The 17,364-nt window shown below is 40.6% G+C and overlaps 1 protein-coding gene across 1 annotated transcript; it reads right to left on the bottom strand.

The window, feature by feature from the left end:
* Positions 1 to 1,898: 1,898 nt before the first annotated feature.
* Positions 1,899 to 6,472, bottom strand: LOC148020392 (uncharacterized). Its single transcript, XM_087700688.1, has 5 exons — positions 5,984 to 6,472; positions 4,660 to 5,581; positions 4,102 to 4,197; positions 2,509 to 2,645; positions 1,899 to 2,415 (listed from the first exon to the last, which is right to left on the bottom strand). Exons 1-5 carry the CDS (start codon positions 6,202 to 6,204, stop codon positions 2,238 to 2,240), a joined length of 1,554 nt encoding a protein of 517 aa, XP_087556814.1. The 5' UTR covers positions 6,205 to 6,472; the 3' UTR covers positions 1,899 to 2,237.
* Between the last annotated feature and the right edge of the window lie 10,892 nt (positions 6,473 to 17,364).

Raw genomic sequence — 17,364 nt, 5'->3', positions numbered from 1 at the left:
CGCCACCCATGCGCTTAGGGGTACATGCGTGTGACCAAGAAATCCAGGAAATGCCGGCCTGCAGTGAGTCCTTCTTCCATAGCATGAAACGGATGGGCTGAGTGAGGGCCTTCAAAGTAGTAGGAGTCCATGGCAACAATGGCAGGAAATACGTTAGCATTGGAAGCATGATTGTCTGGGCCACTTTGAGGCGGACATGGAATGGCCACGCTTGCGACTTCCAATACATAAACTTTGCTGCCAATTTTTGTGAAATCCACTCCAGCAGGGCTTTTGGCCGTACATCCACCCCCAATGGGTATCCAAGATGCCTGACAATGGAGCCACGGGAAACCACCCGGCCTTGCCAGCCTAAGGACTGCAAATCAGGCTCCGTACAACTGAGAAGGGCTGACTTAAGGGCATTGATGCGAAGCCCAGAGGCCTGACCAAAGAGTGTCCAAACATCTAATGCCCTTCGAATGTTGTCCCTGTCCGCCTGCAAAATCATAAAGGTGTCATCCGCCAAAGATTGGCTAACGAAGTGCTGACCCAACGGAAGAGACAGACCGGCCAGCTGAGCAGAGGCTGCCATGGAGGATAACATTGAAAGGACCGGGTGAGTCGCCAGGGCAAAGAAGAGAGGGCTCAAATGACAACCCTGTCGGACCGAGCGTGCAAGGACAAATGGCTCTGTAACTCCACCATTAAGCATAACTCTGGAGGAAGCCTCAGCACTAATGGTGTAGATCAATCGGGACATTCGGGTACCAAAGCCCATAGCCGACATGAGGTCTGCAATGAAAGACCAGTCCACATAATCAAATGCCTTTTCCAAGTCCAATTGGATCAATACCACTTCCTGACCGGAGTGCCGCGCATAGTCAATGGCCATTTGCACATTTAAGATATTATGCAGAATGTTGCGGCCCTTAATGAAACCATATTGGAGAGGATGCACAATAGCTGGAAGGTGCTTGTGGAGCCGATTCGCCAGCACTTTGGAGTAGATTTTATACATGGAGCCCATCAACACTGCACTCTCTCTCTCTCTCTCTCTCTCTCTCTCTCTCTCTCTCTCCATGTTCACTCGTATCTTTCAGTCTGGTCATGCGCAACCACATTCACTGCACTTTGACACCCTCTTGATCAGAAACCACAACATTTCTCCCGTTGTTAACCCTGAGCATAGCCCTCCTACCCGCACTCACATGCTGAAATGCTGCTCCTTTTGCACACTAAAATCCCTTGAGGTCTATCCACCTTTGCAGCAGCTTGCTATGGCTCTAATACCATGCAAGGCAGCAGCAGATGCACGGACTGATCAAAAATGGAGGGGGGAACTCTGAAGTTAAAACGCTGAATACCAAATAATCAGTGCAGAATCTGTACGTGAGAGAGAGAGAGAGAGAGAGTGTGTGTGTGTGGTGTGTGTGTGTGTGTGTGTGCGCGCGCGCGCGCGCACGCGCATCTCACTCAAAGAACCTCACGCTGACCGACAAGGTCTATCTCTGACAGTCTCAATACTGCCAAGCCACACAAACATGCAATAAATACACGATGAAAACAGCCAGGTCCGACCTGTAAACTGGGCCAACCTTCTACCACACCAGAAATAAAATAACAAAATAATGTCTGAAATGCTGCACACTACTTTGTCCGCCCTGCTGTAAATGGCCAACTGGTCATAAATGCTGTCTAACTGGTCAAACTGCCCACAAACCTGACACAATCAGGAAATGAACCTCCAAAAAAGATGCCCTATAGATCCTAGTTTACTGACTCCTGAGAAAATGCTAATACACAAGGGTGAGACTGCAAAGACAAAGTTCATGCATGACCAGGGCATGTGTGGTCCTGCTCTAAATTGGCACCTGTGCAAGTAGAGAATATTCACATCTAGCAATTATGATCAGAGATTTTAGAAAAGCATTCATGATAATCACCTTTATTTACAAAAAGAATATTAACTGTCATGTTACATAATATCAGATCCAAAGTGATGGAACATAAGGCATAGGATTATTTTACAAGCAGCAGGCCCATGAGGTAGAAGCTTTGAGCATGGGTGGCATCTTTGCAGACATCAAAGGACCCCCCCCAAAACCCCCAAGCAGCACATTTTCCGAGTAGGAGGAATTTGTTCTTATGGAATGAATGAGTAAAGGATGTCTGATCCCTCGAGCACAAAGAAGAATTGCCATTTTGTTTAACACAAGAAATGATCGTTGACATAGAATCCAATAAGACTCACAGCACTACTCCCTCTTATTTTCCTCAACATCATCATCAAGATTAAAGACAATAGTGTTTGGCTTCTTTTCCTTTTTGATATCGGTGGGCTTCAAGATACTGTTTTCTGGTTCAACTACCACTTTCAAAGGAATCACAACCTCCTCATCAAAAGTGTCTCGCAACTCCTCAGAATAAGTATACCTGCAACAAAGTCACTCCAAGGCAGCCTTTGTAAACAATATTGCTTTAAAGATTTGGAATTGGAATCAGCATAACACTATCTACAAAACTCACTTGGGTGAATTTTCAGATGGAGCCCAAAGAATACAAATGATACAAAGCAACACAAAAGTGAGCGCACTCCAGAAAGCACTGATAGTCCATGCGCTCTGCCACCGCTCACTATAAGGATCTGTTGCCTTGAAATAGAACTGCACATGTAATGTGTGACGGTGAAATTTTTTAGAACTTGAAGTAGAAAGTCGTAAGTAAAGCACAATGCTCTAGTGCCTACTGAATAGTATGCTTGAGTTATGCAGGAAAATGCAATGATATTGCTACCTGAGGGGTGAAACTAAAACGAATGCAGCCAAAATCCTACAATTACTCCAGTTCAAATGGCATCCCCCCCCCCCCTTTTTTTGGGCCCCCAAAAGCACACCCATTTCTGCAGTTGCTTAGTTGCATGCTACAAGGGCATCCCTGTGGTCAAAGCCACTAGGAAGTCTCACCACTCTAGCTAATAACACAACCTTTTATTCATCACACAAAGCGTCTATAACCCAGTAGTGGCCAAAACAATATACTTCAGCTATGCAGGAAAATGCAATGGTATTGCTACCTGAGTGGTGAAACTAAACAAATGCAGCTAAAACAGTACAATTACTCTACTTCAAATGGCACCACTAATCCCCCTCCCCCTACAAGGGCACCTCTGTGGTCGAAGGCACTAGGAAGTCTCACCACTCTAGCCAATAACACAACCTTTTATTCATCACACAAAGTGTGTATAACCCTGGAGTGGCCAACAAATACAGCTTTTCTACTGCAGCCCAAGGCCCAACAAATGGGAAACAATTTACTCCCAACAGTGATTCTACAATAAACCACACACCCAGCAGGGTTTGAACCAATATTATTCGATAAAGACGTAAGAGCTCCTAACATGTGGGCTGGACAAGTCATTTGATCACAGTGCACTTGCGTGCACACCACACTTTTACACCTCTTTTATTTTAGTCACTAAGTTGCACACAGCAAGGGGGCATCTAACACAATCAAGTCAATAAGCACACATGCACTCCCTCTCTTTTGTTTATTGTTTTCTAGATCAATATACAAGAGGGTTCGTCCTCAAAATAAGGAAACCATAAAAACCATCAGTAAAGTGGAAAAACAGACTCAACTATTTTGAAAACCGCCGTTGACTATATCATTGATGTACACAGACAATAGACTTCATTAAAAAGAAAATTGAAAAAGGTCAAACCATTAAACCAGGTGTAAGTCTCCATCCATATGACAAGTGTCTAAATCACCAACACAGCAGATATCATATAAAGATAGCTACATCAAGCATCAAAAGTAGCTACAGGTATGGAATGACCAAACACCCAGAATTTCCCATCTCTCTGCAAGAAATTTGGCATGCAATGAGAGAGAGAGAGAGAGAGATTGATCAACTGAGAGCTCTTCTTCACTGGCAATTTGGTATCATGCCATATGCAGGCATTCTTCCAGGAACAATTTGGTTTATTGGCATGCTACAGTTTCTTTAGTTCCTTTGCTGGCTCTTTAGTTTATTTGTGACTTTTGTACTTTTCCAGTAATTAATACAATTAATACAATTACTCTTCACAGAGAGAGAGAGAGAAAGAGAGAAAGCACCTCATAACCAATCCATCCCACTGAAATGACCACAGCCACAGACAGTGTATTTGTGAGCTTCCTATACAGATCCAATTTTGCCACCAATCGTCTTGCCTGCATCAGAAAATATAAAAAATATTAGCACTATTGTTGTAGATGCTTTGCAGTTAAAGGAAATTAAGAGAGCAAACATGATCTTCATACAATACCACATTGCATTCTCATGCTAAAAAGTAGATAAACTCTTCACAGTCCCAATGTCATTAAGTATGCATCATGCTATGAGATCTTGCAAACAGCAGATACACTACCAAAAAAAACAAGTTTAAACTGAATTCCTTTTAAGGGTATCTTCATTGACAAGTCAGTCAGTAAAGAGATTAACACCTCTATTAAGGAAAACTTCAAGAATTTGCAAGTCAGTAAGGCTCAATTAGAACCACCATCTCTCCAGTAATCCATCACTTAAAGCATGCTTATGTTTGTAGATGCAGTAACTGGACATCCAACAATTCTCAAGCATTTGAATCTATTAAATATGGAAACATTAAGTCTGCATCTATTTTTGAATCATACCTCAACCTTCTCGAGGGTCTTGGACAAGGACACAAAGATCCAAAGTATGAAGCAGCCATCTAGTATTGCAACGGGCAGAACAAGGAAAAGCTTCGCATACCCAGAGAGATCACTAATTGTCCCCACATTCTCAAAAATGTCCAGAATTTCCACAGCCACGAAATATGTTGCACTGAGGATGAGAACTTTTAAAGAGCTTGCACCCACAGTGGGCCGAACCACACCGTAGCCCAAGGACACTGCCAGTATAAGCAGTCGTGACAGGGTCTTCTTAATAGCCCCAAAGGTTACTGCCCAGAGAGTGATACCAATGGGCCTGTGCCCTCTGGTGTTGAAATTTGCATATTCAAAATACCAGAAAGTTACCTCCAGCATGCCCAGTGCAATAATAACAGTCAGATGATTCTGTAAGCTGACCATGTCTTTCCAGTGTTTGAAGCACTGGGAAAACCACACTAGACCCAGTAAGGCATATGCAAGAGACAGCATACCATAAAAGCTGATCAAAGGTGCCATGCTGCCTGGCAAATAGCCCGTGGGATTCTTCCACACAGTAGCCCCATCTATGACCACACCCTGGAGCTGTGGATCACAGAAAACAAAATACACATTGTACAAACCAGTCTTGCTTATGTTCACTCTCTCAGAAGGAAGACTAGCCTCTAATGAATTCCCTTTGAAATAAACTGGAATCAGGAAAGGCCAGCTAGGATCATCCAGAGAAGGGCGTATGATGACCTCCCCCTGGCGGCACCCTTCTTCTCTGACCAAATCTGGAGTGCAGCATATAGCATTTGCACTCCCAACCTTATCGCGGTCTGACATATCAAATATGACAGCCTGAACAAGGCCTGTATTTGACATGTCTGCAGAATGCTTTGATGCTGCCTCCTTTGTCCGGCGAAAAGCGACAGAATCAAACCTGGTTCAACATGCCAGATTCAGAAGCTGTACATCGCAATACAGCAGAAAAGACCTTTTGCTTCACCGTAATTCTCTTACTCTAAAGTCTGCAACTTTCAAAAGATACAGTCCTACAATCATCACTTCACAAGGACTTAATAGTTGAATGAGTAACACTCTCCCTTATGAGACTCTGCAAGTGGTTGTTGTACATTCAAAACTTCACATGAATCGAGTCATTAATTTTGCGACAACATCCCTGATGAAACTATACATTGTCACTAATCGTCACTGCACAAGGATTGGTGACTGATTGTGTGACAGCATCCCTTGTAAAACTCTGCAGGCGGCTGCATCATGCTGACCATTTTTTTAAAACCAAGGTGCTGCTATAAGAATGGGACAGGGAGAGCATCCTGACCTGATGTAGGATTTGCCATTCGCAACGCCAGCGATGGCATTCTCAGAAGTGGATGCTCGCATTCCCTCGCTGCCGCCGAAGAAGAGGAAGCCATTGCCACTGCTAGCGAACCGCCCATTTGCATAGCGATGGACAGCAGCTTGAGACCCGAAGAAGAGGCTGCAGATGAGAGCCACCCACAAAAGAGGGTACCGCCTCCGACATGATCCCTTAAAGCCCATATTCTACTGATTCGAGAATTGCAGCTTCTACTGAGACTCAGAGAAAGAGAGAGAGAGAGAGTCTCTTAAGCTGCGAGTGTAATCTCAAATCTGTTTAGCCTAAGCCTAGTTGAGACATAGTCAGAGTGTATCTATGTGCTCTGTGTGTGTGTGTGTGTGTGTGTGTGTGTGTTGAGCTGTCAATGTTGGCACAAGTTTGTTTAGTCCCATCAGTAAAGTTGAGAGTCATAGGAGCCTCGAACAATAGAACCCACTCCTAGCATATAATAGAGCAAGAGAGAGAGACAGGAGAAGAGAAGAGAAGAGAAGAAGAGTCTTAAGGCATCTCCAAAAATTCCACGTCTTGTATTACACCTTTTTGTGGGGGGTGAGAGGAGAGAGACTCTCCAATTGCCCTAGTAAAGTTAAGATAGTAGCGAGAGAGACATTTGGGCTTCCTTTACATTAGTGATGTAGGGACTCACAAGACTATGGAATATCTATGTAGGCCTAGTCACAAGAATTATTAAATTTGAAGGTTGCACTATCCCTTCAAAGAGGAGGGGGATCGTTCCTCTCATAAGCCCACTACACAAGGATATCCTTTGGATTAGAGCATTACTATACCCTTCCAATCATTGAGGCATTATTAGAGCCCTTCATCTCCAAGAACATAGAGAGTCTCTTGTGGGAGCACCTCATTGGCTCGAGGGACTCTCTTGATGCATGCAATAACCTCGTGGAGGCCAACATCATGCAACGATACTAGCCACATCTTCAAGACAAGGAGAGAACCATGCTTCCAAAAGCACCATGGGTGTTGTTGTAGCAAGGGGAACATCAAGTGAAGTACAGCATTGCAAAGTCTTGCACCTAACCAATCTAAAGTGTACCTTGCAAATAGCTTTCACAAAGGACATGAAGCCTGGCAAACTATAAGTCCCTTGATTGGCATAAGATGTGTCAAATAAGTGATTATCGTGCATGTGAGGGGAAGGAGGGTGGGAATTAATTCAATCTTGGTTTTCTTTCTTTTTCATTTTCTTGATGTTTTCTCCTAAGGAGAAACATGAATTTGCAATAAACGCAAGCCCTATGGCAACCTAAAAATTTTGTGATTTAACATTTCAACTCTACCAACAAGCCTTTCAATTTGGATCCTTGCCACGTACACCAACCACCAAAGCCTTACATGTTTTCTTGATGAACCACCTTGAAATGGACATAGAGCTTGCTTGGTCCCACATCACTAAAAGGATTCTATCCGTCTCAAAAAGAACTAACATACATGAGCTAAACTTAAACTTGAAAAATAGTCTACATAAATGTAGAGAGCTTGCATGAGATTACCAATGAGATCCCATAGAGCATCAAAAACATGCTTGCCTTTGTTAATGAATACTTTCTAGACTAGAGTAGAGATGTTGGCTTGATGCTAATAAAATCAACAAGTTTATGGCTCTCGCTTTATAAGAAGCATTGTTTGATAACCCAAACCATCTCAAGTTGTTTTCAAAAACCATGGATCTTCCTAAATATTCTATTTTGACACATGTGATGGAGAATTCTAATTGTAATAATTGAAAGGACAATAAGGAAAAGCAAATGAAAAATAGACAAATGGAAAGTGATATATATATTAATCATTGCATACAAATCATTGCTTGACAAGATGATATCATATGTTTTCTTAGCTTTGTCAAAGAAAGAAAGTTATGTGGGTGTGCTTGTTCTTGTGAGAGTATGTGCACATATATACATGCATCTCCAAAACATGGGTAAATTTAGAAGACTAATAGGTCGATCAAGCCCACTAATCATGTTTCACGCAATTGGCATCATTTATGAAGCTCATGAGGTAATGCATTGTTCCCTTTGCATTTTTGTGAGCAAAGGGAAGCAACCATGCGATAAAAATAAAGTAGATGGTATGCTTCATGCACAACAAATGGCACACTTAGTGCATAATTATGTATTTTATAACCTACATGAAGCTATGGCACAAATTGTTAGATATTGTATGTAAGTTTTATGTGATTCAAAACAATGCATCCTTTAGTTTCACTCTATTGGTCCCTCATTTGCAATTAAGCTTTGCACAAAGATATGCTATTGTGAAGTTGGTTCTGCCTTGATAGTTTCACGTTTTTTGGATAGCACAAATTCTTCCCTTTATTGGCAAACATAAAGGAGGTGCACCTCATCATGTATATATATATGTATATATATATATATATGCATATGCATATGCTACACACACACACACTCTCTCTCTCTCTCTCTCTCTCTCTCTCTCTCTCTCTCTCTCTCTCTCTCTCTCTCTCTCTCTCTCTCCACTCGCATGCTCTTCCCCTACCACCAACCTGCTTCTCCTTGCCACAAGCATGCACCACCAGCCTACTCTCTCCCATTGTAATTTGCTCTCTCCTACCACCAACCTACTTCTACCTCACCACTAGCTTGCTCTCTCCTGCCACCAACCTACTTCTACCCCACCACTAGTCTATTCTCTTTTGCTACCAATTTGCCACCAACATGCTCTCTCCCTGTTTGGTCTCTCTCACCACCAATCTATGCGTGACCCCCCCTACGAGCATCAACCCTATAACTCCTCACCACCAACTTGGTAACTCTTGATGTGCTCCCCTAGGCATGTGCTACTAATGGCTAGCTTTGCACTTGCTACCACTTGTTGTGCTCCTGCCAACTCCAAATCACCACTCTTCTCTTTCTCTATATCGCCTCTCCTCTTTCTTCTTCTCTTATCTGCTTACCTATTTTCCCTATCTATCCCACCCATGTTTCTCCACTATTGTCCTTGCACACTTCTCCATGTCTTCCCCACTATTTTCCCTATTCTTCCCTATCTATCCCACCCATGTTTCTCCACTATTGGCCTTGCACACTTCCCCATGTCTACCACACCTTCTATCATTCTATAAACATGGATCTATACATAAAATTACAATGAACAATAACCAATACTAGGTGTTTTACAAAGAATGTGAAAATGGAAGCCAAGCTTGACAACCTGTGCTTCCTTATATTTACATTCTCATTAAGAACGCAATGTTTGATAGTTCCTCTTAGAGCACATGATGGTTGTTCTTAGTGAGAATCAAAAGTGATCCTTCAACTACAATCTAAGTGATACTTTAGGTCCCCACGAGTCTTCACTTGTGTAGTTGGCTGTGCCCTAGGTGATGTAATGGCTGCAAATACAACCCCTCAAGATGTTCACCTTGCTAGCACCTTTTGGAGGACTCAATATGCTTGTGCATGGAAGAGATCTTTTCAAGGAGCTTGGCCACATCTTGGGTGGTTAGCTTTTAGATGTTTCAACAATGTTCCTTCCACCCCCTCAACAAGGTTTGAGTGTGATTGATGTGTGTCATGGGCTCTTAAGATCTCAAGCTCTTCTATAAAGAAATGTTTCGAGGGCACTTCCTTGTAAGCATATTGCCTCCTTTTGAGTTTAGATGCTAGTGGATTCAAGGACTTGCTCAATGCACTACTTCAACGTATTGACATCAAAATTTACTTGTGTTATACCTTGCTCATCTTAGTGGTTGGGAGATTCACCATGCAATTAGGCCATAGATTATGTGTCCAATGATAGAAGAAAATTAGTTTAGGTATTTTACTTGAATGGTACCATAATGGTTTCTAGCCACAAGTAGGAGAGATCTCATCAATTTTGTAGCCGTCAAGCATGAAATATTCCCATATTAGTCTAAGCTGTTGCTATGATAATTGAGGTTTATTACTAATGATTATGGTGCATGTGGGTCAAATGATGTGATCCAAGGTCAAATCAACCAATTATGAAGACTGGCATTCCATGCATGCTTCACGAAATGCTAGGTCACTTTGCGGTAACTTCGCTACCATGAAGTGGCAAGCGAAGTTGCCGTGCTTTACTCAATAATCCATTTCTCCTCTTTCTCTCCCCTCCATTTCTAATTTTTTCTTCTCTCTCTCTCCCCCCTATTTTCCTATATCTAAAATTTCTCCTATTTTTCTATATCTATTTTTTCTTCTCTCTCTCTCCTATTTTCCTACATCTAATTTTCTTCTCTTTGTGTTTTTTATTTTATTTTATTTTCTCTCATCTCCTTGTTCTCTCTCTCTCTCTCTCTCTCTCTCTCTCTCTCTCCTTTTCTTCTCTCCCTCCTCTGTCACAGTTTTCTCTCTCTCTCTCTCTCCTTTTCTTCCCCCCTATCTCTCCTCTCTTTTTCCCCCCCCTCTCTCTCTCTCTTTTTCTTTCATTTTTTTTCTTCTTCTTCTCTCTCTCTCTCTTCCTTTCTTCTCTCCCCCTCTCCTCACTTTTCCTTTTCTCTCTCTCTCCCCCCACTTTTTTTCTCTCTCCCTTTTCTTCTCCCCCTCTCCTCAGTTTTCTTTCTCTCTCTCTCTCTCTCTCCTTTTAATCTAACTAAAAGAGAGAGAGAGAGAGAAACTTTTGATTTAAAAAGGGGAAGAAAGAAACCTCTCTCTCTCTCTATATATATATATATATATTCCCCCTCTCTCTCTTCTTCTTCTCTTTCCCACCCCCTCTCTCTCAAAGTATGTGAAAAACTATGTCAAATTTTTAAAAAGAGGCTTTTAGACATATTTAATTAAAAGGGAAAGAAATTTTTAAGAAAGCTTCTAAAAATATTTAACTAAAAGAGGAGGAAAAAAATAGAGAGAAGTTTGACTTAAAATTTTTAATCTAACTAAGAGAGGGGGAGAATAGAGGGAGAAACTTTTGATTTAAATAGAGGAAGAAAGAGGCTTCTCTCTCTCTCTCTCTCTCTCTCTCTCTCTATTCCCCCCATCTCTCTTCTTCATCTTCGCTTTCTCCCTCTTCATTCTCTCTTTAAATTTTTTTCTTTTTTCTCTTTCTATAATTCTCTCTCTCTCTTTGCTTTTCTTCTCTCTGCACTTTCTCTCTCTCTCTCTCTCTCTCTCTCTCTCCCCTCTTTTTTTCTTTTTTAATTCACTTTCTCTTTTGAATGTTTCTTTGCTCTCTCTATAATTCTCTCTCTTACTTTCCCCCCTCTGAAGTTCTTCTTCTTCTCTCTCCCTCCCCCCTCTCCTCTCTCAAAGTATGATTTTGAAAAAAAATTAATTAAAAAGGAAAATAATTTTTAGAAAGTTTTTTAAAAATGTTTAATTAAAAGAGAAAAATTTTAATCTCTCTCTCTCTCTCTCCCCCCTTTTTTCCTTATTTTCTTCTTTCTCTCTCTCTCTGCCCTTGTTCCCCCTCTCTCTTCTTCTTCTTCTCTCTCTCCCTCTTCATTCTCTCTTTATTTTTTCTCTCTCTATAATTATCTCTCTTCTTCTTCTTTTCTCTCTCTCCCCTTTTCCTTCTCTCTCTCTCTCTGTCTCTCTCTCTCTCATTCTCTTTTAAATTTATATGTCCTCTTGCTATAATTCTCTTTATTGCCCTCTCTCTCTCTCAAAGTATGACTTTTAAAAATGATTAATTAAAAATAATTTTTAAAAAGGTTTTAAAAATATTTAATTAAAAGAGAAGAAAAAATGAAGGGAAGTTTAAATTGAAAATTTTAATCTAACTAATAGAGGGGGAGAAGAAAGAGAGAAAATTTTAATTTGAATAGGAGGAGAAAGAGATGTTTATGAAAAGTTTGATTTAATTAAAAAAGAGAAAGGGGAGAGAGAGAGAGAGAGAGAGAGAGCCTACACGTGAGAGAGAGGGGGTTCAATTAAAAAGGGAAGGGGAAAAGGGAACGGGGAAGAGCGAAAGAGTCATTACACGTGAGCCCTTTGGAGGTTTTGAACCTATACTCCTCTTTTCCTTCTCTCTCCCTCTCTTGCTTTTTCCTTTTCTTCTTCTTTTTCTTCTTCTTCTCTCTCTCTCTTTCTTAAATTTTATCTCTTCTTCTTCTCTCTCCCCTTTTCTTCTCCTCTCCTCTCTTCTCTCTCCTCTCTTTTCCTTCTTTCTCTCTCTACTATTTTTTCTTTTTTTATCCTCTCTCTCTCTCTCTTCTTCTTCCTCTCTCTTTCTTCCCCCCTCTCTCTGCCTTTTATTTTAAGCCTATTTTTTCTCATCTCTCTCTCTCATTTTCTTCTTTCCCCCTTTCTCCCCACTCTTCTTCTTCTCTCTCTCTCTCTCTCTCTTCATTCTCTTAAAAATTTTCTTTTCTCTCTCTCTTTTAAATTTTCTCTCTCTTCTTCTCTCTCCCCTTTCCCTCTCTTTTCTTCCTTTCTCTCTCTCCTCTTTTTTCCTTTTCTATCCTCTCTTTGTCCCCCTCTCTCTACCTTCTCTCTCTTTCTCTCTCTTCCTCTCCCCTCTCTCTACCTTTTATTTTAGTTTATTTTCTCTCATCTCTCTCTCTCTTCTTTTTTCCCTTTTTTTTCTTCTTCTTCTCTCTCTCTCTTCATCTCTCTTTAAAAAAATTCTTTTATCTTTTAAATTTGCACTCTCTCTCTATAATTCTCTCTCTTTGTTCATATTTTCTCTCTCTTCTTCTTCTTCACTCTCCTCCCTTTTTTTCTCCCCCTCTTTGTGCTCTTTTCCCTTTTATCTTCTCTCTCTCTCTCTCTTCCCCCTGACTCTCTTCTTCTCTCCTTCCCTCTTCTTTCTCTTTAATTTTTTTCTTTTTTCTCTCTCTATAATTCTCTTTCTCTCTTTTTTTCTCTCCGCGCTTTCTCTCTCTTCCCCCCTCTCTCTCTCAAAGTATGACTTTTAAAACCATTTAATTAAAAAGAAAAATAATTTTTACAAAAGTTTTTAAAATTAAAAGAGGAGAAAAAAATAAAAATCAATCTCTCTCTCTCTCTCTCTCTCTCTCTCCCCTTTTCTTCTCCCCCTCTCTTTGCTCCTTTCTTTATCTCTCTTTTTCTCTCCCCTTTTTCGTTTTTTCTTCTCTCTCTTTGTTCCCATCCCCTCTCTCTCTTCTTCTTCTTTTTCTTCTCTCTCTCCCTCTTCATCTTTGTTTAATTTTTTTTCTTTTTTCTTTTGGTGAAATTTTCTCTTTATAATTCTCTCTTCTTCTTCTCTCTCTCTCCCTCTCTCCCCCCTTTTTCCTCTCTACGCCTTCTCTCTCTCACTCTCACTCTCCCCTTTTCTTTTGCCCCCTCTCTCCTCTCATTTCCTTCTCTCTCTCTCTAAATATTATCTCTCCTCTCTCTATAATTCTCTCTCTTTTCTCCCTCTCTCTCTCTCAAAGTACGACTTTTAAAAATATTTAATTTTAAAAAAGAGGGAGAAAAGAAAAGGAAGTTTAAATTAAAAAGTTTAATCTAACTAAAAGAGAGGGGGAGAAAAAGAGAGAAAGCTTTGATTTAAATAGGAGGAGAAATAGATATTTGTGAAAAGTTTGATTTAATGGAAAAAAGAAGAGAGAGAGAGAGAGCTTAATGTGAGAGATAGAGAGGGGTTTAATTAAAAAGGGGAGGGAGAAGAGAGAAAGAGTCATTAAATGTGAGAAAAATAAGATTTTAATTAAAAAAGAGAGGTTTGGGAAGGGGTAGGTTCGAGAAGCCCTCTGGAGGTTCGAACCTACAAGCAAAATAATATAGTAGTAAGATAATGGCCCTATTGGCCAAGTTACAAGGTTCATGACCCTCTGTGGTCCTAGTTGCAATGCTCATGGCTTGCCATGAGCCCAATTGTAAATCAAGGCCACCAACAAATGGGCATGGCCCTAGGGCTGACTTGTCAAGGCTCGGGCCTAGAAGGCTGAATCACCATGTTTCAGGCCTTAGTGACCAATTCATGGGCCGAACTCTAAAGTCCAAGCCCTCTAGGTTCAAGCATGAACGCCAAGCCCTATATGGGCTGAAAGTGTAGATATGCCTAATTAGTGAGGTAGAGGATGGAGGGAAGGAGAGAAAGGGCACCCTGAACTCAACCAAGCAAAGCGACCGAAAAAAGAGAATCCATGAGAGTCATACATGTCTGTTTATCTCATCACGGATGGAATAGGAGAAACCCTCATTGCGACCAACTTGTCCTTCCATCCCCTTCACCTTCCCCCCAAGAGTTGCAATTCCACTTCTTCGTCTCTCCTCTCTTTGTCATGTCATGATCTTTTAACTCTACAGATATCAAAAGCAAACATTATAGGAGAGACTTCCCCCCTGCCCCCACCATTTTTATTCTACTTCCATTGTTTTTCTCCTATGGACTATAGAAAGTCAAAAGCTCTAAAGTTTTTAAATGAGCTTTTAGCTTTTGAATCTTAATTTCTCACAATTTTTTCTTCCTAAGAAGTCAATAAACACTAAATCAAAAATACTAACACACACAATGAATCGATCTCCTCTCAATTTGCCCATCCTAAATGAATCTATATAATATTCAAAGTGCAAGCTCCTATTTTGCCACTTGGCATGGAGAGTGTATGCCTAGTCATTTAATTCCATCAATCTTAGAAATGGAACTGAAGTGTCACGACTTTTCCAAGCTCAATACTATACTTGATGGAACACTTATTGACTCAAGCATTTCTCTTACCCTGGCTACAACTACCTCTCACATAATTGTTGCATACCCTCAACCTAACCATATCAAACTCACTGAATTACCTTGTCATTGTAGTCTATCCACAAAGGCTTGTCAATGGCTCCATGACTCAAGCAATGCTCCTCAAGTTATGTCTATCTCTAAAGCTTCGATCATTGCACTTGCTCCAAGAAGAAGAGGAAGAAGGAGGAGAAGAAGAAGAAACAAAGAGCTTCACCTATACTAGTCTCTCACTCTCCCTCACTCGCTCTCCCTCCCTTCCTCTCTCATAAGCAAGATAGATAAGGAAGAAGCAAGAAGAGAGCTCCACAAGATTGCACACTTCAAGAATGAGCTAATCCATTCATATTCTAGGTTTTATGCATGGGCTTGATTTTTGGGCACCCTACCCTCTCATTGACCTAAAACCAAACTTCTCTTACCTAGAGCATGCCAAGTTTTAATTAATCTTCCCAGCTTTAGTGAGCTGAAGCTCTGTGTTGTCGATGCCTCACTCCAAAATATATTACAACTTGCATGGGAGTGAGCGCAACTCTAAAAAATAATTTACAATATTAAGTTATTCAAAACAATTACAAGTATTCTAAAGATCACCTTTCATCAAACTTTGCCTTTGTGTTTGCATCCACACCTTGCACTTTTCTTTCTCTAACTTTTTCAAAAAAAGAACTCTTTTGCTTGCCTTTTTCGAGAAGAGGTTAGCACAAGTATTTACCCCATGTAACCAAGTGCAACCTAAATCATGTGATTGAGTGTTATCATATGTGCTCGAGTAGTGTATAATACTTGTGCTCGAGTATTTCATGTGCTTGAATGTAGTTAAAGCATGTGCTTCAGTTGCCATTTCATGTGACCGAGTGCTTTTAAGCTACTATGTGCTTTAGTGGATTGCTCATGTGGCCAAGCAGGATTTTGTGGTTGAACAAGGTGGCAAGCAAGATGGTGGATTTGAGTTGGCATGGCTAAGTGCCGCTTGCGTTGATGTGGTTGCTTAGGATGAAGATGGTTGACTTGACAATAGTAAGCCAGGATTCTTATGTGAACAAATGTTTAAGTTAAGGTGCATGAGCGAGGAATAAGTATAAGTGAGTGCTAAAAAAGTGTATTTAAGTGCATGTGATATGGTGTTGTGCATGAATGTTGAAGGGATGGTATATTCGAGTGCCTTCAAAGTATGTGAATGAGTGCTAGCTTAGTTATATGCCAAGAGATTGATTGCACGACTACCTCTTCAACTAGAGTTTTTATGGTTAACAATGTGCCCTTCTACAAGTGAATAGGGTGCACAATTTGACTTGCAACAACATGCACAAATTGAAGGTCATATAGTGTGATGGTTATGCATGACCAAATTCCTACAATGTAGTGTATATGAGGGCACTAGAAGGTGGTAGTGTGCACATGCCCTATCTAACTGCACGAGTGCACAATGTGTGCTTGAGCACAAAAAAAATGCCACATATACAAGCCAATGTATGCAAATTGTAGTTGTTATGATACCCCATACCATGTGCATGATCACAAGAGTGTGGGTATATGCGCAAGTGATAAGGAATAATGTGCACAAATGATGCAACTTTAAACCTAGGTGCATAAGCCCATGTGTATGATTGAGTAGGATGGCTATTGACATGGATGAGCACTATGCAACTCTCCACACACACCATCTGGGTCCTATTCATGACCACTTGCACATGCATAAGCCAATCAAGCCACTATGGTATACTCCACACTTAGCATCCACATGGGTGGTGGTTGATAATGATGCTATGTGCACGAGTTTGGAGTCAATGTACATGAACACAAGAGGGGGTAAGTGAATTAATGGCCAAGCACCATGTGCACAAGTACCTTTTTTTAATCATGTGCAAGAATACTATATTTGGATGCACATGAGTAGGAAATCAGTGGTAGCACATGTGCAGCCAACGCCTCATGGTTGAGTGGTGATTGTATAGTATAATGGGTCATGGTTAAAGCATGCCCTAAGAAAATAGAGTGTATTGATTATTTGTATATTGTGTGGTAGAATTATGATAGTAGTAGACAATGTAGAGGCGCCAAGATATTGGAGTACAACAACTCCCCCTTAATGGAAAATTCTCATCTAGGAAGCAGTGGCCCTTCTAGGTGGCATCTACCTTTCATCATTATGGCCCAATAGCAATCATGACAACTGACTTCTAACAAGCATCTTCTTCTAAATAAAACAATTTCACGATAAGTATGCTTATGTGGTGGAGAATGATCTTATGCTCAATGGTAGGAGGTATAACAATGACGATGAATTAGGTGCTTGTACATTTGTTGATGATGGTGGTGGCAAACGATAAATCTAGAGCTCCTTTGATTTTCTTGATTGCAACACGTCACTTCTCTTCTTCTTCCCTTGCCCTTGTCATACAATAGGCAAATACCACAAGCAACACACTTACCTTATCTCTCTTGCTATATTTTCTAGAAAAGCCTTTTTTCAAGCAAAGACCTAAACAAAATCTTTCCTAATTTTTTTTATTTTTACAAAGGCAAGGGCTATTTTACTTTCTAATACAATTGAGGATTCAAACCAAATTCTCTTTCTATCTATAACTTCCTAACTCACTCAATACATGCTAACAATCCTCCTATAGATAAATCTCTATGGGTTTGAGGTTTCCACTTCTTTATGAACTCAAATTCCAAAATTTTTTCTCGTGTTTTGACCT

Source organism: Lygodium microphyllum, chromosome 19 (genome assembly GCF_053477565.2).
Source record: "Lygodium microphyllum isolate KBCC chromosome 19, Lygodium_microphyllum_v1.1.10, whole genome shotgun sequence".
NCBI lineage: Eukaryota > Viridiplantae > Streptophyta > Polypodiopsida > Schizaeales > Lygodiaceae > Lygodium > Lygodium microphyllum.
Note: the sequence above shows the minus strand (reverse complement) of the source record. Positions and strands in the feature narration are given on the sequence as shown.